The sequence below is a fragment of the Magnolia sinica genome, chromosome 14, assembly GCF_029962835.1.
Source record: "Magnolia sinica isolate HGM2019 chromosome 14, MsV1, whole genome shotgun sequence".
Lineage (NCBI taxonomy): Eukaryota > Viridiplantae > Streptophyta > Magnoliopsida > Magnoliales > Magnoliaceae > Magnolia > Magnolia sinica.
Genome location: NC_080586.1, coordinates 51074195 through 51097766, shown reverse-complemented (window position 1 = coordinate 51097766; position 23572 = coordinate 51074195). Strand labels below are relative to the sequence as shown.

The 23572-nt window shown below is 38.2% G+C and overlaps 1 protein-coding gene across 4 annotated transcripts in view; it reads right to left on the bottom strand.

The window, feature by feature from the left end:
• The window catches only part of LOC131225561 (midasin), a 135122-nt gene that overhangs the window by 86065 nt on the left and 25485 nt on the right, over positions 1–23572 (bottom strand). For 3 of the 4 annotated variants that reach the window (XM_058221106.1, XM_058221108.1, XM_058221109.1), the window contains exons 9-23: positions 21153–21231; positions 14517–14639; positions 14251–14350; positions 14060–14156; positions 13798–13932; positions 13654–13710; positions 13402–13581; positions 13177–13302; positions 11291–13054; positions 10110–10174; positions 9830–10025; positions 9583–9687; positions 9190–9495; positions 6273–6466; positions 6124–6178 (exon numbers count right to left, since the gene is read on the bottom strand). In XM_058221106.1, coding sequence (XP_058077089.1) covers positions 6124–6178; positions 6273–6466; positions 9190–9495; positions 9583–9687; positions 9830–10025; positions 10110–10174; positions 11291–13054; positions 13177–13302; positions 13402–13581; positions 13654–13710; positions 13798–13932; positions 14060–14156; positions 14251–14350; positions 14517–14639; positions 21153–21231 — 3582 coding nt within the window. The remainder of the gene's footprint in view (positions 1–6123; positions 6179–6272; positions 6467–9189; positions 9496–9582; positions 9688–9829; positions 10026–10109; positions 10175–11290; positions 13055–13176; positions 13303–13401; positions 13582–13653; positions 13711–13797; positions 13933–14059; positions 14157–14250; positions 14351–14516; positions 14640–21152; positions 21232–23572) is intronic. The other variant, XM_058221107.1, reaches the window with a different exon arrangement.

Genomic DNA, 23572 nt, shown 5'->3' with positions numbered 1-23572 from the left:
TGGATTCGGATGTTCAATCTTATAAACATCCCGATGTCCAGGGCCACTTTCACCTGACCCAATGAGCAGAGCTCTCCAATTATGTCGTGCTTGGAAAGATTTATTGCATCTCCAGATTGGATGGACAGATACCCCATGGTTCAAATATAAGGGCTCCCGAGAACTACTGATCACATACCCATTTTGCTTCAGGCCGAGATAGAGAGCTGGGCCCAAAACCTTTCAAGTTCAAGCTAGTGTGGTTGGAAGTAGAAGGCTTCACCAATCTTGTGAATAGTTGGTGGCAATCTTTCTACATAAATGGTTCTGCAGTATTTAGATTGCACAAGTTGAAATTATTGATATATATATATATATATATATATATATATATATATATATATATATATATATATATATATATATGAAGAGTTGGAATAGAGAAGTGCATGGAGCTAAAGAAGCAGCGCTTGCTAAGATTCTCAACGAGATTCATGCCCTTGACCTGAAAGAAGTGGGGGGACATTCTTTCCAGAAAAGAAAAAGAGAAACAACGCTCTCTCATGATAGACTATTCCGAAATTCTCAAAGGAGAACAAGTAGAGATAGCGATCGCAATCCCTTTAGCTAAAGGAATGTGACAAGAACACATGATTGTTTCACAACATAGCCTCAACAAGAACTAAATATAATAGAATATGTTCTCTAGTCATGGAAGGGGCAAGGTTGAAGAAGAAAGAGGTGATGAGCGGAGCGGTCATGGACTATAATCAGAAGCTTCTATCCAAAGAGTCGTGGGAGCGACCGTGATTAGATCATCTGCATTTTGATCACCTTTCAGAAGAGGCTGCCTACTTGTTTGAAAAGCCCATTTCCAAAATAGAAATGAGGAAGTTGTGGAGAGTTTGGGTAGAGAAAAAGCCCCCGACCCCCTTGGCTTCTTCCAAGTGTTTTGAAATGTAGTCAAAGCATACGTTATTGAGTTCGTAAAGGAATTCTACGAGAAGTATGAGCTTACAACTGAATTTGAAGCTCCTTTTATAGCGATAATTACTTAGATCGAAGGAGGGAAGGGATTGAAAGATTTCAGACCTATAAATTTGATTGGGAGTCCTTATAAAATTTTCGCTAAGGTGCTTGCTTCGAGGTGACAAGAGCTGGTGTTTTTACAAGAAATCTCCAGCCAACCTTTCTGCAAGAGGGTCCATCTTTTCTTAACACCAAGCATGTTGGCTTGTGTGTTGGGAAGCGTAATTTATCTAACCAGCGGCCTTCATGGAGGGGAGACAAATTCTGGACAACACATTAGCAGCCCACAAATACATAGATTCTTGCTTTAAGGAAAAGAAACCTGGAGTCATTTGCAAGCTTGATGTTGAAAAAGCATATGACCACATCGACTAGGATTTGCTAGATTATATGCTTGAGTTGCAATGTTGTCCATATCGTTATCACGTAATGTATCACACCCTTGGGATACGGATACATATCAGTTATCACATGGAATATATCGGTTATAACACATAATGTATCGCTATAGTTGGGAAAAAATGAGGAAATACTAGGAAATTGGTCAAATTTTTCAATAAAGATTCAAGGATTGTTAAAAAAGAAAACAATACACACTTAGAAATCAAAACATCACAAAAAATAAGTGCACATAATATGTTTCCCTTGTATGAGATCCTCATCTATGCGTTGTTTGATTGAACTAATGAAAGTATATTCAAAGTCTATTAATGAAATTTATAAATGTAAGAAGACATGTATGGAAACACAAGCAATACATTCAAAACCAAAATAATAAGTACAAAACTAAAAATATACATGTGAATAATGTGTGTTTGTGGCTCAAACCCACATAGAACTATGCAGTGGCTCAGAATCATCATCTCCATCTCAGTGGGGTTGGGCATAGTACTGCTGCTCCACAAACCCACAATACTATGCCCAGGTCATAGTAGAATGATACCAGTGAAGATACTCTCTAACATAACGCCGGTACTCATCCCCTCCAATTTGAGAAATTTTGCGAAAATTTCTAATTTTCCTCATCTTCCCCCAAATCATAAAATTAGTGTATGTGATGATGATTGTTGAAGTGATAAAGTCCCTCAATATACATTGATACACCACACTCTGACAGCTTAAGCTTTTGGAGTGAATGGTTGTTTGACATGGTATCAGAGCGGAAGGTCCTATGTTCGAATCTCGAGAGCAGCAAATATGTCTTGCTAATATATTATTCTCCCACGAGGGGTCAGGAAAATCAGGTCCGGCCCAGGGACCAGGAAATTAAGCCCGGCCTATTTATGGTGTGAGTGTCCCTCCACCTTCGTCAATATGTTCCCGTGCGGAGTTCCCACCTCGCACGTGCGGGGGAGTGTTGAAGTGATAAAGTCCCTCAATATACATTGATACACCACACTCTGACAGCTTAAGCTTTTGGAGTGAATGGTTGTTTGACAATGATTTCATTGAACACTCCTGAATACTCTGAAATGGGGGCCAATTGACTATTGATCAAAGTGGAATTTCAAAAAATATATATTTTTTAACATTTTCAATTAAAAAATATTTTTTCGAAAATTCCCTAAATTACGAAGAATCACTAGATAAGGTTACATGTTTGATTTTGTATTTGGACACAAATTGCGATTTCCAACCAATTTGCGAGAAAGTGAGAAATATTAATTTTTTCCTATTTTTTGCAACTCAGGCCATCTCCCCCAAATCTCAAAATCAAAACTTCAAATCGATGATTTTTCATGTAGAACACGAAGAATCATCGACTTGTTAACATGATTTACAACAACAAAAAAGGGGGGGATCAAAAAACAAAAATGCTCATTGGATCAAACGAGTGGGATAAATATGCACTACATGTGTGTTTCATAACGCACAAGTGGAATACAAAATATATCATGGGATATATCAGTCAATATTGTCAATACTAAAAACATTGTTGGGTTGTTGAGAGAAATGGAGAATGTGGATACCAACGGGCGTGAGATCTCCCATTTTTTCAGTTCTTCTGAATAGATCCCCGAAAAGCTACTTCAAGGTGTCTAGGGGCCTAAGGCAAGAAGACCCGCTCTCCACGTACCCCTTCCTCATCATTGCAAAAGCTTTCAGTCGTTTGCTTGCAAAGGGCCAAGAATTCGATCTTTTTAGGGCTTCAAGCTTGCCACTTTGGGGATCAAATATCCCACCTCCAATTTGTCGATGACACAATTATCTTCTAGAAAGCCTGACAAGGATATGGTTGATGATTTGCGGAAAATGGTCTTGTGCTTCGAGGCGATTTCCGGTCTTAAGATAAACGTGGGAAAAAGTGGGATGGTTGGGCATCCATTTATCCAAAGAAGAGGTTTCTAAATTAGCATCTTTGTTCAGCTACAAGGCAGGTTCCTTCCCCTCCACTAATTTGGGGCTCCCATTGTGCATAGGGAAGCCCATTAAACACCTTTGGGATAAGGTGATTGAGAGGATTCCAAGTGGAAGAGTCATATCTACCTCCAAGTTGCAGGTTAACCTTAATGAAAGAAGCCTTCTCCAACATGCCGTTGTACTACATGTCTTCATTCAAGTGCCCTCAATCTGGGCGAGCTAGATTGGACAAGTTGAGGACGGATTTCCTTCGGAGAGGGTCAGCCGAAGTTAACAAGTTCCACCTTCTAAGTTGGGAGAAGGAGTGTAGACCGGTTAACCAAGGTTGTGTGGGTTTGTGCGATCTTTCTCACATGAACTTAGCTCTCTTTTGGAAGTGGTTATGGCAGTTCGGAACTGAAGAAGGGGGCTTTTAGGAGGAGATCATTGCTTGCAAATATAGTCTCAAGGAAAGGGGTAGGGAGACTAGGAGATCATCCTTGTATAGAGCTTCTCATATCTGAAAGTATGTGATAGCTCTTAGGGGGGCTTTCAAGCATTGTATCTCCTTTTCCATGGGGGCGTGGTTCAAGGATCAAGTTTTGGGAAAACATATAGTGTGGGGATTGTACTTTGAATATTAAGTTCTGCCTTGCGCCATGTGAGGGGTTGAGAGTGGTGGACTGCTAGTGCTACTCCTCAATCAGCTCATTTGTATGCTGGTCCCATTCATGCAAAATAAATCTATCAAACAGTGACGTTGACAAGTTAATCTCCCTTCTCGCTCGTCTTCGGTTTGTTCACCATGTGCATGTGTGAGTGCGTGCATGTGTCTGTGTGGGTGGGTGGGTGGGTGGGGGGGAATGGTTTGGAAAATGCACAGTTCGAGCCATTTCTCGGCGAAGTTTTCTGTAAGATGAACACTCCTGGAGGTAAAGCAAATGAAGAGAGACATGCTTCAGTTTTAGTTTTACGGTGTGTCGCCAATGGTAGCTGCTTTCACATGATTTGTGGATTGGAAAAGGGTCCTCATAATAAATAACCTCCAAAAGAGATCCTTGATCATTCCTAATATGGGTTGCATGTGCAAGCAAGATGCCAAAACCATTGATCATCTCTTCATTTTCTACCCCTTCATGATTAAAGCTTAGGAGCATTTTACCACTGCTTTTGAGGAGCAATGGGTCATGCCAGGTTCGGTTAAGGACATCCTATGGGCATGGTATGGGGGAGGTGGAGGAAAGAAAAACAAATCTACTTGGTTTCTCACGTTACCAACATTATGGTGAGCTACTTGGGGCAAGAGAAATAGAAGACAATTTCGTAACTCTTCTAGTTCTTTTGAGGCTGTTGTGGAGTTCATTAGAATGTCAGTTGACGAGTGGCTATCCACCTATAAAGTTGTGTTCTACTGAGTCTAGCTTACACTTTTGTGTTGTTCACGTTTTTTTGTTCTTGTATTCTTTTCCCACCTGGTTGGTGTTAGCAAGTCTTTTAATAAAATTCAATCATCCTTAAAGGGGGGGGAGAGGGGGACTTGTAGTGTGATATTATAAATTAATCTAAAATGGACGATGGATATATGAAACAATATACTAATTTGAGTACTTGCATCATCTTGGCCTTTTCACCCACAATTTGTAGATAGTTATTAAATGTTGGATAGGCAAAGGCTGCCCACTAAACATCAGCCTTCCTCTTTTACCCAAAAAAAAAAGGATGGCAAAGGCTTGCATCCTCTTCCTGATATTATGGATCAATTACATTACCAATTTTTTTTTAAGGATTACAATATCAAATAATATAAGATTAACATAGAAAATTCCCCATCGAAGCCAATTTTGTAACCATTGATTGTCAACCCAAGTGACAATGCATTGCTATAGCTTCCTTTAAGCTAGTGAATGGGTACCCAAAGTACCAAAGGGACTTAGCCCAATTGAAAGAGGTCTCAGTCCAATTTCCAAACCTCTTTAAAATTGAGGTGGGTTCAGGGCCATCACATTAAACCTGTTTTGAGGTAAGTTTGGATCAGGTGCTTGGTCTCAATGATATCCATAAAGTTAGAAGCATACTTCTAAGTATGTCCAACAAGCATCCCTCTCCCCAGTATATATAAACCACACCCCCACCCCCCAGAGAAAGCACTGGGTCAGGTGGGAAAGAAAAAAGGAAAAAAAAAAAAAAACAGAACTTGAAATATTGAAGTAGACGGATAGATAGATAGATAGAGATAAATAGAGAGAGAGAGAGAGAGAGAGAGAGAGAGAGCTTTAGATGAAGACAGATAGCCAGAGCCTGAAGGAGATTAAAAAAAATATCCCCATTCTTTGGTATTTTTTTTTAATCTCCCATCAAAATATATGTATGTTTCCAAAACCCTAATGAATTAATTCCAAGTAAAAGAAGAATAAAACATCAGCAAAGATGGAAGGAGCTCCGAGTAGAAAGAGTATCCTGGTTCTCTCCGACCAAAATATATGTATGCTTCCAAAACCCTAATGAATTAATTCCAAGTAAAAGAGGAACAAAACATCAACAAAGATGGAAAGAGTTCCCAGTAGAAAGAGTATCCTTGTTCACTCCCACCTTCAATAATGTACTAGCATCACATTGGAATTTCTATAAACATGGAGAAAACAAAACGTTTATCTAGGAAAAAATATCAAAGTGATACTTGGCCGATCGAAAGTCATTTCCAGTAAGGCAATGGTAAACAATTTAAACCTTTCAAACAAAGTATCAAACACTGGACAAGATTTCGGTGGTAAATACCTGCCAGAACTTTAGCATGTGATCCGCAATGCATGAGAGTTCATATTTGACAAACCTGCAGCAATATTGAAAGAGCAATAAAAATCAATAAAAAATAGATGCACCAGAGCATCTGTGCTGGTAAAAGTACTATCGATTGATGCATATACCTCTCTGCAGCTATACTTCTTAGTTCATTTAGGTCAGTTACAGAAGGAACCCATATCTCAGTAAATCGATTCCGAAGTGCTGGAGATAGCTCCTTCTTCCCATAATCACCACCAGGATTCATTGTTGCAAGAAGGAAAAAATTGGGATGTGCCGTTATTTTCTCCAAAACAGAGCCTCCTTTCTCTGCTAAAGACTGCAGATACAATCATTGGTTAAAAAAAGAAAAAAGAAAGAAAGAAAAAGAATAGATGTTGGAAACATGAAGGTTACATGATCCTTTACCTGTCCAGAAATATTTAGGTAGCTAACAGAGAAATTAGAAAACAAAGTAACTAAAAAAGAAGAAACTAAGATATGGAATGTAACCTCCACTCTGACAGTAATCAAGAGGATGATAATCATGGAAGTTTATAAAATGGCTAACTCCACAAACCGCAACATATGGAATTTATATATCAGTGTCTTCACCGTCTTATGGACGAATTTAAGGAGGGAATACATACAATATCTTTTTTGTTAATTACAGGCTAGAGGAAGCACAGATGAAAAATATGAAAATAAATCATTAATTTCATATGAGTATTCACAAACTTAGGAGACAAGGAACAAGCAATATCTGAAGTAAATAACACAGATGCTTCAACATACAGCAAACAATGTTGATAACTGAGGTTCGCATGATTAGCCAACAAATATCAGTAATTCTTTAGGAGAGAGTATGTACCAGTACCACCACACTTAACCAGTTAGCTTTATAGACGCCTATACTTTCCTTTATTGGTGGATAGTTGTCAGTAAGTTTTGGCTTCAGAGATCCAATAATAAAATAATAATAAATTGGCTTTACAGTAATCCATGTACAGTAAGTTCTAGCAAACAATGATTTATCCTAATCCACCTAGCGTTGATGCTTCATCTGCCTAAAACATGAATAAAAGTAGAGAAGCACTATAAATTTCCTTTCTTCATTCTTTTTAAGATCCATACCAACAGAACAGAATTAGTCAATCAGAGTTTTTGTGAGAAGATTCTGTATTAAGCAAGCATTTTACAGAGCTCAAAATTCAAAGATAAGTATACGAAAGTTTTTACAAAGACAACATATTAATCAAGAACCACCACATTGACAGAACAAAGAATGAAACGGAATGATATATTCGGAAAATAGCCAGCAATCCAAGAATGAAAAGGGTCCAATTCCAAGGCTCAGTGGTAGACCAGCTGTGTTTCAACACTGAGATCCTGGGTTCAAGTGCCCATGTGGTGTGGCTGTGTGAGTGTGTGTAAAAATAAATAAATCCAAGAACTTCCTAGTTATAGAGATTTAGCTTTGGAACAACTTCAAACAGTATTTCACAAAAAGGAATTACAGGATACACTAGCCCAAGCTTTCAACAGTATGCTTAGGTTTTCAATTCTGACAAGCGGGGCCCCTGCTTCCATTGTGTCCCACTGCACACCATGCCCCAGAAATATCCCAAACTGGAAGATCTCAGCCATAGGTGGACCTCTCGGCTGAATGCAGACTGTTGCTGTATTTCCATTCTAAACCATCATTTGCAGATTACAAATTGGAAGGTCCTGATTGTTCTATTGAGAACACTTTTGGGATGTGGCCCATCCATGTTTGGACATAGAAGAACGGTGTTCTCGATTACTGAGGTATGGTTCCACTTCAAATAATTGAAAACGGCATATACTAAGACTCAATTACATCTCTATTATATATATCATGAGTAGCTTTCAACAATTTTAATCATGCAATTCATCATAGGAGAGTTGCCAACTTTAAGAGTTAAAGGGTTGGATAGTAGAGTCACAAAATTTGTTTGTGCCCCTTCCGCCATGTATAACGTTCCTGATTACAGAAAACTACCAAGTAATTGATTTGCAAGAATTGTTACTTATGGAATGACGCATTGAGTGTACAAGCAGCCCTATTGAACAATCATCCTCAGGCAAACAGTTGATCCTAGTTGACCAGTGTTTGAAGTATCGATATCGCTACAAGTTTTGCTCGTCGTGGATATGGAAACAATATCGATATCGGCAACAAATATTTGCCCATAACCGGAAATGCAGGGAAACATTGGGGAGACATGGAGAATACAGTGGAATTTTTTAGTGAAACTTCAAGAGATACTAAAATATATATATATTTATATATTTACAAATCAAAAAACTGCAAAAAAAATAAATAAGTAAAATAAAATAAAAAATGCACACATAATGAGTTTCCATTTAATGGGGCCTAAAAGCATGTGTTGTCTTGAGAAACCAGTCCAACCATCCCATCCACCCCGTCTATCCATCCAACCATCCATCAGTATTTCAAAATATCGGCAATATAGGATATTTCGCTGAGAAATCATCAACTGGAAAGGAAACAAAAGATTGTGGTCTTGATATCACCTATATTGTGATAACGATAATATTGCAATATAATCAATATTATCATCGACAATTTGAACATTGCATACAACCATGCGCCCATAAAAATATTTGAAATGGAATTTTTTAAAGAAACAGATTTTTGGTGATATCGATATGTTGGCGATATTATCGAAATATTGCCAATACACCGGCGACACAAGCGACACCTAGAATTTACACAGTCGAAAATATTGGCAATATCAATACATTGGCGATACAAGTAACACTTGGAATTTACACAATCGAAAATATTGGCGATATCAATACATTGGTGATACTTAGCAATACATTGCCAATACCTAGAATTTCTGAGACTACCAGTGTTATCAATATCACTAACAATGTTACCAATGTCGCTACCATTGTTATCAGTATTGCCGAACTAGAGATACAGATCATATCAGGGATATTTCGATAATATCGAGGATACTCCAAATAATGGTTGACCGAAGTTATTTTGTCCTACCAAGAAGGCTAACTCACCAATTTTCTCTGTGGCTCTAACACGCTATTTAATCTTTCAAGTACGCTATCATCAGCCAATGAAATCTCATCCACAAGAAACAGATCCCCATCCTTCATCGCTTGTATAAGAGGCCCATCCTGCCATAGAAATAGGGTCTGCCACCGCCGATGCAATTGCATTAGGTCTATTAAGACTTGCTCAAAAGCATCAATGTCTTCCCGAGAGACATCAGGATGCGAGGTTGAAACTTGTCTGTAACTATTTATAATTGTATTTAGCTCTTCCAGTGCTGAAGAAGCATTCTCAATGTCGGAAGATATAGTCTGCAGCCAGCAAAATGCATGTCAAGCAATAAAAGCAGAAATAACATGGAACCATATTGGTAAATAAATACAGAGGACATTTCATACAGTTTCCCGTGAAAAGTGGAGGAAAACCCCTGAATTCATCAGCTTCTCAACATGATATTTGAATTCCATAGCTAATCTTGATCTATCTCGTACTGGATAGAACCCCTGAAATCAAATAGGAAGTACCATAGCTTAAAGGAAATTGATATCGCTTTGAAGGACTGAAATTCCAGCAGAACAAATATAACAACTGCATCTTAATGTGGAAGAAGAATTGAGAAGGAAATAATGAGAAAACTTAACCAACCCCAATAAAATCTGATGTCTCTGTGTACATGTGGCAATTTAAAATGTGCAATCTTGAATGCATTACAATACTCAGCAACTGACAAATGGTGGTCTTCCCGCCACCAGTTTCACCAACAAGAAGAACAGGCTCACGCAACTTGTAGCAACGCTCAACAAGATAATATAGCCTACAGATGCTTCTAGTCCAGACAATACTGCAAATCCAGATTGATTTATAAGAACAAATAGAAAATGGGCAGTGGCCACAATCACACCAAATACAATTACTTTCATCTTACTTTCCTAGAGATTCCAAATCCCGTGAATGCTTATGCAAGTCTACAGCATCTGTCTCCATTGATTCCTGCATTATAAAGAAAGAAGGTAAACCAAATCTCTCCAGTCTAAATAATAATAATAATAATAATAATAATAATAATAATAGTTATAATTTTCGACCAGAACACTAATTATCAATGCAAGCATCACAAAAGGACTAACCACAATTTCATCAAATAGAAAAGGACAATGAATAGAGCATCATTTATATGCTGATCCAGCATGTACAGAAAGCTGAAATTGCACAATGGCAGAGACAACATATACAACCACTGAAATACAAGAATGTGGGTAATGCACCCCTAACAGATGCCAAAACCCAATTCATTAAAGTGAAGTTTACATGTATCAGAAATCCAGTTCTTTAGCATACGGGAGTGGAAAATCTAGTGTATGCATTACCAAAGAAAAAAAAATGTGTATTCATGTTTTGATTGGGTGATTAACATCATATCAAGGGATCCTCTCATCTTAAAGGAGGCATGAAGTTTTTACTTGCAAATGACATATTTTAAGAACATATTTCTACATGATGGCCGGGTAAGAAAAGTTTTTTTTTTTAAGGGCTGTGGCTTGGCTATTAGAATCTTGACTGCATGGATAGTTTCACTAAAAATACACATGGAATTCAGGAGCTTAAATTTGAGATAATAAAGTTTCAACCACCTTCAGACAAGTTCTACTGTTCTGTTAAAGGTTCTTTGCTGACCATATAACCATTAGTGGGCATTTTGATGAACATGATGTGGGAGCAATGTATCGATACCTCATACATTAGTCAGTACAAGTAATGAAAAATGTAGCCAAACTCAACATGGATAAAACTTAATATTCTCAATGATACCTATAGAACATAAGTTTGTGGTCATTAGCTTGAAAAAAACATTCACAACGTAATTATCATGCATTGTCAGTTTCTATGGTGATCGGACAATATGCGCGTTATTCCTAAATATACCACAGACACAACAGCATCCGATGTAATCCAAAATCAGAACAGCGAGTGAGAAATAAAAATAGTTGTAACTAACCAGTTGCATTAATGTTATACAGAAAAACTAGATCAATGCTGAAAAGGGGAAAAAGAGAGGAAAAAACAACACATAATGCATATAGATATCAATAGAAAATTCGAAAGGACCTGTTTGTACAAATCTTCAGTGTTAAGCTTAACACGGAGACGTTTCTCCAATACTTCTTGAACAACATTCTTCTCACTTTCATCTCTCAACCTTTCAGCCAGTAGAAAATAGCCATCCTTTGCCAAATCTTCATATGAATTCCCAAAGACACGGAAACGGTCAGCCCAACGGAATAAATCTCGCGGGGTTATGAAACCATGTTTTCCAGCAAAAACTTTGCTGCTCTGCCTATGCAATTGCAAATCTTTCATAACATCAACCATTTTCATAGCATAGCTTTTGGGGATTTTACATCTCTGCTCCAAAATTGTACTTAATTCATCTTCTGGAATCTCATCAACATGGATCTCCAAAAAGCGGTTGCGGAAAGCTCGAGAAAGCATTTTGCGCCCACCATAGAGTGAAGGTGGATTCTGAGTGGCGAAAAGCATAAAATCTGGGTGTGCAGTCAGTGTTTCCTGAAGTTCTGGCAGAAAAAGTTCTCTGTTGTCATCTAATAATCGATTTAAGGCTTCTAACACATCTGACGGTGCCAGATTAAGCTCATCCAAAACTATCCAGTATCCATTGCGAACAGCCTTAACCAATACACCTTCATGAAATACAAGTTTCCCAAAAGAATCAGTGATGTAAGAACCTAAATATTCCTGCAGATCAGTGTGTTCATGATTATTGATACGAACAAATTCATGGCCAGTGATTGCAGCAAGATACTGAACCAGGCTAGTTTTCCCACTAGATGTCGGACCCTGTAAAAGAACAGGATACCTTTTGATAAAAACTGCACGTGCAAGGTTTCTCAGATGTTCTTTGATGCTTTTTGTCAGAACATAATTCTCTAAGAAAGAATCACATTCGGGGACATCCTCAGATTTTTCTTTCACCGTAAAATACCCATCAAAGGAAATCTCAGGAGGCATATTTCCTCCTAACAAATGTCTTAATATCGTATCATTCATGCATTTGGCACTGGGACGATCCAATGAAGTAAGAAAAAACATACAGAAGCCATCATAAAGGGCTCTTTGAAATCCAAATTTATGTCTTGCCTTCATGGTATATTCTAGTGCACGAGCAAGAGACCTTAAACTGAACTGAGGCTTCTGATTAGCCCCATCCTGCAGCTTCTCCTCAGATTCCTTCTTGGCTTTTAAATAGAAGTCTACAATTCTTTCCAATGTATCTCTATTTACACCCTCCACAAATCGACCAATAAAGAGAATCAACTCTTCTTTATCCAATACATCATCAACAAAGTATTCAGTAAATCTGCTCCTCAAGGAATATGGCAAATCCCGCTTTCCAGCATCTGTTGCAGGATTCATGCATGCAAATATACGAAAACGAGGATGACGAGCTATATAATCAACATCACCTCTTTCAGCCAAGCAGAGTGTACCTCTATCTCCTTCTAGGACACCAACAATTCTCTGCAATGTCTCTGGGGGAGCCAAGTTCACTTCATCAAGCAAAATCCATTGACCATTTCTTAGTGCAGTTACGAAAGCACCTTCAACAAAAGCAAACGACATGCAAGCAGAGTCACCAATCTGATTACGGGCCGCATCAAGTCTCACATAGAAAGACTCCCAGCCCTGGATAACTTCTTCACCGAGAGGTCTCTTTCGCTTTGCACCAAATCCTCCTGGTTCACAGGCTTGTTTCCGGACAACATCAACACTTTTTTGAAATGCAAGTAACAGCTTCTTCCAATTCTTTTTCATTGCATAAGTTTCAAGACGACGAAGAAACTCATCATTGTCCTGAAATTTAACATGCCATGGTAAAATTAGTTCAGGCAAGTTGAGTAATAGTGACGGTTCAATGGAAAGCAGCAACCAGACATAAACAGTGAAGGGTATGAATTCCTTCGAAAATGATGCACCTTGCTAGAAAAAGTCTTGCAGAACAGGTCCTTGAACTCTTTATGAAGAGGGAAGCAAATCATCCGTGCATCAGTAGGCTTATATCCACCTAACAGATCAGCAACATCACTTTGCTGGCTCATATTCTGCATTATAAACAGACATTGAATTGTGACTCACTGCACCACCACTTCATGTACACAATACAACATTAACAAATTATTCAAACCACTTTCACACCATACCAAAACGGTAAGTGGCTGTCCAAGCCTGCTAGCTAGATTCTGTACAAATGTAGTCTTTCCAGTACCAGTTTCACCAACCAACAGTACAGGTTCATTATACTTGACGGAGCATGCTATCCTCTCAAGAATGTACAGTGAACTACGTATATCTACGAAAACTCGCTTTTGTGGACGGAGCTGCTGCAAAGATCTCAAGAAAAGTAAAAATATGACAGATACCAATAGAACCTAATTTTAAATGCATACACATACCGATGCTGAAGTGCAGGGGAGGGTAATTCGTCCAACTAGAAACTCTGACAGCAAGTTCTACAATTAAGAAGAACAAACGAAGAAACTGCTAAATACAATCAATTGAAAAAACAAAAGATGTCATCATTGCAGAAAAGAAAATACCTGTATTGTAGGCTTATTTGGAGGGTATAATGTTTCTGCTTCTGATGTTGGAACACACAACATCTTCGCAATTTCTTTCATTATAGACAATCTGCTGATAGAAGAAGCTGAGGAAGCTGCAAAAATGTCAACAGCCTGAAGACACGAACTTACATATAAGTAAACAGTTACAAGTAAAAAGATAGGTGTCAGTCATACAAGATTTAACACTGGAGAAAAACAAAAGGCAGGAGCAGTAAGAAGAAGCAAATCATATGTAGACCTCTTGATAAATGCTTCTACACTCAGAAGCTGACAAAGCAATCCCAGAAAAGCTAAACCCTAAACCTGCAATTCTCTTGCACCATTTCAGAAGATCCCTACCGATAACATGTCATAATACATGAAGTCAGAAACATCTGCAAACAAGTTCAAACTTCAAAGGATACAGGCCACTTGAAGGGTTTATACTACCTCAATGTGAACCTGCTAAACACACTAACTGAAGCAGACCCGTGACCCTGAAATCCTCCCAGCTGGAAAGAAGCAAAAGAGTTAACTTTTTCAAAGGTACCTGAAAAACATTATGTTTCAATCAATGTTGTGCAAAGACAAAAAAGAAAAAAAGGGTATAATAGCAAGAGAAGTATGCAAGTGTCGTTTCATCAAAGTTGCATTGAAAACTTAAAAAATAAAAAATAAAAAGGCAAAAAGTACAATGACAATAATGGCATCCATACCTACTAGATTCTCAGCAAGGGGCCCCAAACTTGGATACCATGCGTTTATTATATGTATCAAGTCCTTAGGACTAGGGTTCCCAACCATCACTTTTCTCCATAGAACACCAAGGGAAATCCTGCCTGCCACCCAGAAAACATCCTCTAATTAAGACTTAAAAGCATAAATCTGTGAATAGAAATGTGATTACAACCAATGTTTTCAATATCAACGAATTTGGCTGATATATCCCATAATATAACTTGCATCCCACCTGTGCAATACGAAACGCACAGGTAGTGCCGATATATCCCACCTGTTCGATCCGGTAAGCATTTTCAATTTTCGACCTGTTTTTTTCTTTTCCTTTTTTTTTTCTTTTTGGTGAATCATGTTAAATCAGTGTCAAATGGTTACAAATCCATGATTCTTCATGATGGATTTGGAGCTTCGATTTTGAGATTTGGGGGAGATGGACCGAGTTGCAAAAAATTGAAAAGTTTTGAAATTTCCCAATTTCTCGCAAATCAGTTGCAATCTGTGTCCAAACACAAAATCAAAGATGTATGTAACCTGATCTAGTGATTCTTCTTTTGCTTTTGAATGTATTGCTTGTGTTTCCATACATGTCCTCTTAAATTTATAAATTATATGAATAGACTTTGAATATACTTGCATCAGTTCAGTCAAACAGCCAATAATTTATATGAATAGACTTTGAATATACTTGCATCCCTATTTTTCATTTTTTTTTTAAAAAAAAAAAAAAAACTCATGGGTACAACCCTCCCACTCCCTGCACAAGTCAAATGCTGAAATACCTCTGAAGGTCTTGGAATTAAGAGCAAATGTAACAGTGCTTTCTGTGATCTTCTAAGAACATCTTCAGAACAGCATTGAACTCATTCTTGAAAATGTTCCTATTCCCTTTTGTTCCAAATTTCCAAACACAACGCAAGTGGGGCAGCTGCCAAAACATTTTACCTTTAGATTTGAATAGACCTTTACCCCAACTTCCGAAGATTTCCCCAAGCTTCTCCCTGACTGGCCACACACCTCCAACCAAGTTAAAGAGTCTGCACCCCAGCAAATATGTGAATGGTCAATGAATAAGAAGGGGGGTGAACTGATTCCTCGTTCGCTTCACACGTGATGATAGAACAGTTAGGAAGACTAGACCCGTACCTTAATGTGGTCAAGCGTAAGGATTTATCTTTAACCACTGCCAAATTAAATGCGGCCACTCTAGGAGCAAGCATTTTCTAGACCCATTCAGAAAAAGGAGGAGAATTTTCCATAGAGACTGTAAAGAACGGCTTCTCTGAGTGGCCACCCGCTGTCATCCATTTCTAGAACTTTTCATCATATTCAATTTTTGACATAAAGACTAAACCAAGCTACACAAAAGGTCCAAATCTCTATTATTTCTTCATCTCCAAAATTTCTTCTAAATGCGATCTTCCAAACCAGCTTCCCCCGAATAAACTCGTATCTATCCATAATCGTCATGTTTCTGATAGATGAGATCCCATATAATCATGGAAAACTGATGGTTGTTTAAATTATACTTTTCTTTAATTATCTGCTCCCTAGTTAGAAATTTTTAAAAAGGCATAGAAAACACACTTTAACCAAAGGAGTCTGGAGGAGTCTAAACTTTCCAATGAGGAAAGAAGTAAAGTATTGACTTACAGGACTTCGGGAGAAGACCCCACAAGGTATGTAGATGTGTGCTTTGTTTTTAGTGAAATTTTTGGACTCTCTTTTTACTGGCTGAAATTTTCATCCCTAAAATCCTCAAAGTGTCCTCTCCCTTCATGTGATTGCATTTGGGGATTGTGGAAACCATAGTTCACAAACATGGATGCAGACACAGACTTGGACTATCACTGGGCTGCGTCAACTCAGGACTCAACCAATGGACCAGGTGGTAAATAAATTTATTTTATATTATATATTATCTTCTTCTTCATCTTCTTAGTTCTTACTACCAGTGTTCGAGTTGTCGGTATCGCTACAAGTTTCGCTGGACAGAGAAAAAGATATAATATCGTTATCGCCGATAATATCGCCGATAACTGGAAATGCAGGGAAAAAGGGGAAAACATGGAGAAAATGGTGGAATTTTTCAGTGAAACTTCATGACATATTTAAATACATATATTTACATATTTAGGAATGAAAAAATTATAAAAAGAATGCATTAAATAAGAAGTTTCCATTTAATGGGGGTCAAAAAGCACACGTTGTCGTAAGAAATCACTCAAATAATAACCAAAATGAGTTTATGTAATACAAATGTAAGCTTATAATAATTAAGACATGCAAAAGTAAATGCATTTTAAAAAATACACATTTATGGCCACATTTCATCCCTACATAGAATGACAAGGTGACTCGCAATCATTGTTCAGATCTCGTGGCCGTTGAGAATAGTACTGTGGCTCACTATGAATGTGCGTGGGTTATCCACGCTGGCCATCCATTTTTTCAGCTCATTTTAATAGTTGTTTCGAAATTTGAAGTATGTCCAAAGCTCAAGTGGACCACACCACATGAAACATTGGTAATAATGATTTTCACAGTTGAAACCTTGGTAGGGGCTACAGTGATGTTTATTTGTCATCTAACTTGTCCATAAAGTCACAAAGACATAGATGAAGGAAAAACACAAATAATATATTGATCCAGATTTTCTTAGGCCTCATGGAATTTTAGACATTATAATTTCAATTCACACTGTTTCCGTGGTGAGGTCCACTTGAGATTTGGATATAATTGGTTTTTGGGCTAAAGCCCTCAAATTATTTGTTAAAATGGATGGACGGAGTGGATAAAATATGTAAATCATGGTGGACCCCACATAATTTACTCAGTACGTGTCGGTAGGGACGCGGCTTAGCTACGACAGGTTGAGCGGCAAGACTTGCCACCGTAGTGACGTGTAGCTGTTATCTGGCCCACCATGGTTTATGTTTCATTTCCACACCGTCCAACCATTGGAAGATATCATTTTAGTGTACGAGATAAAGAATGAGTCAGATCCAAATCTCTAATGAATCACACCACATGAAAACAATAATGATTGGATATCCATCGTTAAAATCCTCCTATGGCCCACTGTACTATTTATTTGATATTCAATCTGTATGATTACGTCATACAGGCCTAGATGAGGGCAAAAATCAAATAGTAGCTTGATCCAATACTTTTATAGGTCCCAAAAGGTTTTTAACGGTCTACGTTATTCCTGTAATGTGGTCCACTTGAGATTGGGATATACCTCATTTTTGATCTCATACTCTAAAATTGTCTCGAAAAATAGATGGACGGTAAAGATACAATACATACATCATGGTGGGGCCTACAGAACGTTATGGTGGCCCAACGAATTGTTTAATGGTGAAAATCATTATCTCCGCTGTTATTTGTGGTGTGGTCCACATGATCTTTGGATATGATTCATTTTCTGGATAATGCCCTAAAATAATCTCTAAAAATAGATGAACGGTGTAGATATAATAAATACATCACTGTGGGGCCCACGTAACTTTAATCTCCTTTGAACCGTTCGTACAACTCGGAGCTCGAGGAGCGTTAGTGCTCGTCTGCGCACGCCACGTACCTACAGCAGCTATACAGCTACTGTGCGTACACCACCCATTCCCCTTCCCTTTTTTTGATAAACCGACCCCGATCATGGCGATTTTAAAGCTCCCAAAAATCTCTCCCCAAATTCCGATTTTTTTTTTCAAATCCCAAATCAAATCTCCGTAAGCCTAGGTAGAATCCAGTTTCCTTTCAAAGCTATTCCATTCGAAGGAAAAAGAGGATTTTAGGTTTTTCTTTCTTGTGAAAGATCCGGCGCTGTTGACCACGATTGGACAACCAAATTCAGCCGAAGGCCACTCCTTAGGTAGATCTTGAGTAAAAAGGTAAGAGAGCTTCTTCTTCTTCTTCTTCTTCTTCTTCTTCCTCTTCTTCTTTTTCTATATTTTTTTCCGAATAAGAGGGTCGTCGCCTAATGTCGCCGAAAACACGGCATTTGTTTTACCTATTTTATCGAAATCTATAGGGGAGTTGGCTGATTTGGCCAGTGATCCGAAAATATCGCCGATAATATCGAAAATATCGGCGACATCTAGAAGAGAAACGAAATATTGGGGTTTCGGTATCGCAGGTCTGGCGACACCGATAATATCGGCGATATTATCGATTTCTCGCCGATAACTCAAACACTGCTTACTACCTTTCTTCCTTCTCTTCTTCATTTCCTTCCTCTTCTTCTCCTTCTTCCTTCTCCTTATAATGACCCTCTTCCTTCTTCCTCTTCCTCATTTTCTTCTCCTCCTCCTCCTTGTGCTTCCCCTTCTTCCCTATCCTCCTCCTCCTCCTCCTCCTCCTCCTCGTTACTAGACCGAGTTGACTAACCCAATTCCTGGGTCAACTCACCAATCAGCCCTGAGTCATGTGAGTCACACGACTCACACCCAAGTCAGATGCAATGTGGATGCATCTTCAACCTAGTCACCCAGTTGGTGACATACTGAGCTGGTGGAGACTGTAGTGTGTGTGAGTGATACAAGATTCAATCCCTGGTAGTGTTACCTTTAAAAAAAAAAAAAATTTAAGTCCTGGTTAATTCACCAGGTTGGCAAACTATGGTGGAAACCACTGCTAGATACTTGCCCTTCTCATTCATAATAGAGCATTCAGCATGAACGATAGAAAGATTTTACTTAGCTGTGCTTGTGAGGTTTGACAAATGAATATAGACAGCTAAAATAGACATGTAAAAAATTGAATTTTACAAAAAAACTACCTAATAAAAATCAAATTTACATTCCAGTACCGTTTTCAAAAAGCTTTTCAAAAGCCTACCTCATTGGTTGAAGTATTATCATTCCACTACCTTCCATCATCTATCTTAATGGGTCAGCCATGCCAGCAAAGGTTAGTGGCTCGAGTGGCCCCATCATGATGCTCATCTGAAATCCACCCCGACCACCAAGTTTGTCACCCCATTTTAGGCCTACGGCCCAAAACTCAGCTACATCCGTGATTCAGGTCGACCACATGATTGGAAATAGTGCAAATGGCAATGCTTTCCCTTGAAACTATTTCGCTTGGTGTGGCCCACCAAAATTACAGAGAGGCCTCATGTTTAGGCCCCAAGCCTAAATAATGATGTGGCATCTAACGGTTGTAGTGGATTTTATATAATCAACACAGTGGGCTTTGTAAAATCAAGGGTGGATGTCTCTCTATAAATTGTTTTCATTGGTGTGGCCCACCCGAATCAAATGTCTGCCAAATATTTTGGCCATGGGCCTAAAGTGGGATTACACATCTAATGGTCGGAGTGGATTTCACATACACATCACAGTGGGCCCTGTGAAAAATCAAGTGGCCGCGTTTGTCTCCCAACTGTTTAGACAAACAGATATAGATATATATTTGGACTTGAGACTTCTTTATATATATATATATATATATATATATATATAAAGAAGTCTCAAGTCCAACCGGTTGGAACACATGTTATGGTCCACCGAGCAGATAATTTCTAACTTATTAAGTGCATAGGGCATCTAACACATTCAACAGATTGGACCTACCATGGGGAACACTTCATGCAAAACCTCGACCCAATCCACTCATCAAGTCAACCACACTTGTATTTTGTTATTTATCAATGGATCTACATTGTTTTCTACGGTGTGGCTCATTTGATGAGTAGATAAGGATTATTTTTTGCACCAGGAGATCCTCATGGTGGGACCAACCTATTAGGAGGATTGGATTTCACAAGAACTTAAAAGGTTCAACTTTATCCACTGGGTGGACCTTAAACTGTGGTCCAATTGGTTGGATTTACGACCTTAAAAAGGGGCACCCACTTATTTTGACGAGGCCACCGTGATGTGTATGTAAGATCCAGTCCAACCGTTAAATATGTAATCCCACTTTAGGATCAAAAACAGAAAATCGGGCTGACCCGTGATTCATGTGGGCCACACCAAAGGAAAGAGTTGGGAGACAGACACTCACCCTTGATTTTTACAGGCACCACTGTGATGACCATATGAAATCCACTCCAACCGTTAGATGCCAACCATAATTTAGATTTGGAGACTAAAAATCAGGCCCACCTATGATTCAGGTGGGCCACACCAAGGGCAACAATTTGGAGGGCGAGGATTGCCTTGTACATTGTTTCCAATTATGTGGTCCACCTGAATCACAGATAGGACTGATTTTAGGGGCCTAGGCGGCTAGGCCTAACATGGGGTGACGCACCTGGTGGTCAGGTGGATTTCACATAAGCATCATGATGGGGTCCACTTGAGCTGCCCACCATTTGCTCACAACGGACCTAAAACGGGCATTAAGAAATCTAACGAAAATTAAGGGAAGGTAGTGGAATGATAACAATTCAATAAATGAGGTAGCTTTTTGAAAACCTTTTCAAAAAAAGGTACCGGAATGTAAATTTGATATTAATTAGGTAGTTTTTTTGTAAAATTCCCTTCAAAAAAACCATTGAAGAAATATACACTATGCTCAAAGTGCTCACTGCAACAAGACTCCCATTTTGTTACCTCTCAAAAAAAATGTTCTCGTTTTGAAAAACAAATAAGAAAGCTCGTACAAACCTTCTGCAGTATGACAGAAATCATGCTTTGAAGTTGAAACGGTAGCAAATAACCGGAAGCCCTCGGGCACGCTTATTGCCTACAAAAGTTCCATCTCTCAAGATTTTCCCGAGAAAAAATTATCAATATAAAAAGCACAAAAGAAAGTTAAGAAAAGTAAAAGGAGTGAACACGTCCTTTAAACCAGTTAATGAATCGCACAAATAACAGAACCTAGATCATAATAAGTTGTGGGATAGACATAAATGATTGGGAAATATTGGGCCGTAATGCCAAAGAAGAAAGTGTTAAGGGAAACTAGTAATTGAGAACAAACGAATATAGTAATGACTAGTAGCAATGCACCATGGAGAAGAAATGCTGGATCAAGAAACTGGTTACATGAAGTATGGTACTTCTGTAAAACAAGCAATTATCATATGTATCTAAATGTTAGGTACTGGAAGTGATACACTTGGTGAAAGCCCCATCTGCTTTAACAAAATCAAGCAATAAAGTAAAGAAAAATGAACCGCATATCAACTGGAAAATGGCAGAAGCATGAAATGGCATACCAACTTCACGATGTCAACACAAAATATGCATGCAGGACAGCAGTATTCTTATAAATGCATCAATCAGAATCAAAATTTAGTAGACTAACAAGCAATCAACCAATTGTATTTCTTCATCAACAGCTTACTGCAGGTTTCAGTAAATTGATGCAAATATGAGAGTGTGAGTGTGTGCAGTGTTTGAAATATCGGTATCACGTTACGTATTACATCCTTGGAATACAGATACGTATCGGTTATCGCGCAGGATATATCACTTGAATCAGGTAATTTATCATACTTTTTGGGAAACATTGGAAAATTGGTTGAATTTTTCAATGAAACTTCAGGGATTGTTTAAAAAGACCTTAATACACACGTTTAAATCATAACATCTCAAAAACGAAGTGCACATAATAGGTTCCTTTCAAAATTAGTCTCAATTGAGAGCTGGTTGAGGGAAATTTTCGAAAAAAACATGTAGAACATGAAGAACCAATGGATATCGAAATCAAGCTCCAACTGCATGATTTTTCATGCAAAACATGAAGAACCAATGGATTTGAAATCATTTGACGCTGATTTAACATAATTTTAAAAAAAAAAAAAAAAAGATCAGAAATTGAAAATGCTCACCGGATAGAACATGTGGGATATATCGGCACTACCTATGCATTTCGTAACGCGCAGGTGGAATACAAGATATATCATGGGATATATCGGCTAAAATCGTCGATATTTAAAACATTTTTGCGTGTGTGATATAGTCTGGCATGGAACTGTCTGTATATTGTCTGTAAGGGAATGCAAAGACTAAAAGCTAATGGCTAAAGATGAGTTCCAAGACATTAGGCTTTTTTTTTTTATCGATAGTTCCATGACAGAGAATGAGGCAAAAAGCTACACAATGAAAACAGTGTTGTATCATGATAGAATGATGACAGGAACCTTTCATGCTTTCTTTACTCAGGATAAAGCTTTAACTACTTCTTGAGTAACCAATGAGAAAATTCCTTAGCCTCTTTAAGAAGCCACGCATCCACAGATTCTAGGCAAAAAATATCTCACATAATAGCAGTTAGATGCATGGAACCATGCACTTTCAAGAGAAGTACATGGGTTGCTGCATAACTTTAGAAAGGTTGGAAGTTCGAAGATACTCTACTTTCCCTTCATGTTGTTACTCCAAGGCTTCTCTATTGTTACTCCATGAACCGTATAAACAAAAATGCGTACATATACTTTTTTATGTATAATATGTGTAGTGTGTATATTCACACCCATAGACTGATCAATTCATTTGAACTCAAGGAAATAAACAATACCTCCCAGCAGGTACCATAATTGAGTCATGTGCCAAAAATGAAAGATAACAGACATAAGAATGCTCATCCTACTAAGTTCTTAAGAAAGACAGCTCAACACCATTTAGTCGTAGTATCCATTCCCACCTTTCACCTCTATCACTTAGCCCCATTCCTTAATGAGTGATAAAGCACATTTGAGTACTGTAAATACTTCAGCCAACATGTCATGGGTTTCCTTTTTCTGGACCAACGAATTACAACCATCCCCATATACGGGTGTTGAACGACCATGATGGATGGTTATGTGTGGCCCACCTTGTTGGTGGATGATATGACAAGATGATTTGGTGTGGTCTATGTAATAGCCACATATGTTTCTTGTGTTAAGCATGGGTTGAGTGAGTGTAGTGTGATTATGAAGAACTTATAGTCATAATAAGGGTAATTCTTGTAATTTTATCTTTTATTTAGTGTTGCCCTAATAGAATATAAGAAGAGGGGGCGGCATCACCACCCAATGCCCTCTTTTTCTCTCTTCATTATTCTTCTTCCCTGTTGCTCTCTTTTCGCTTCTTTTCTT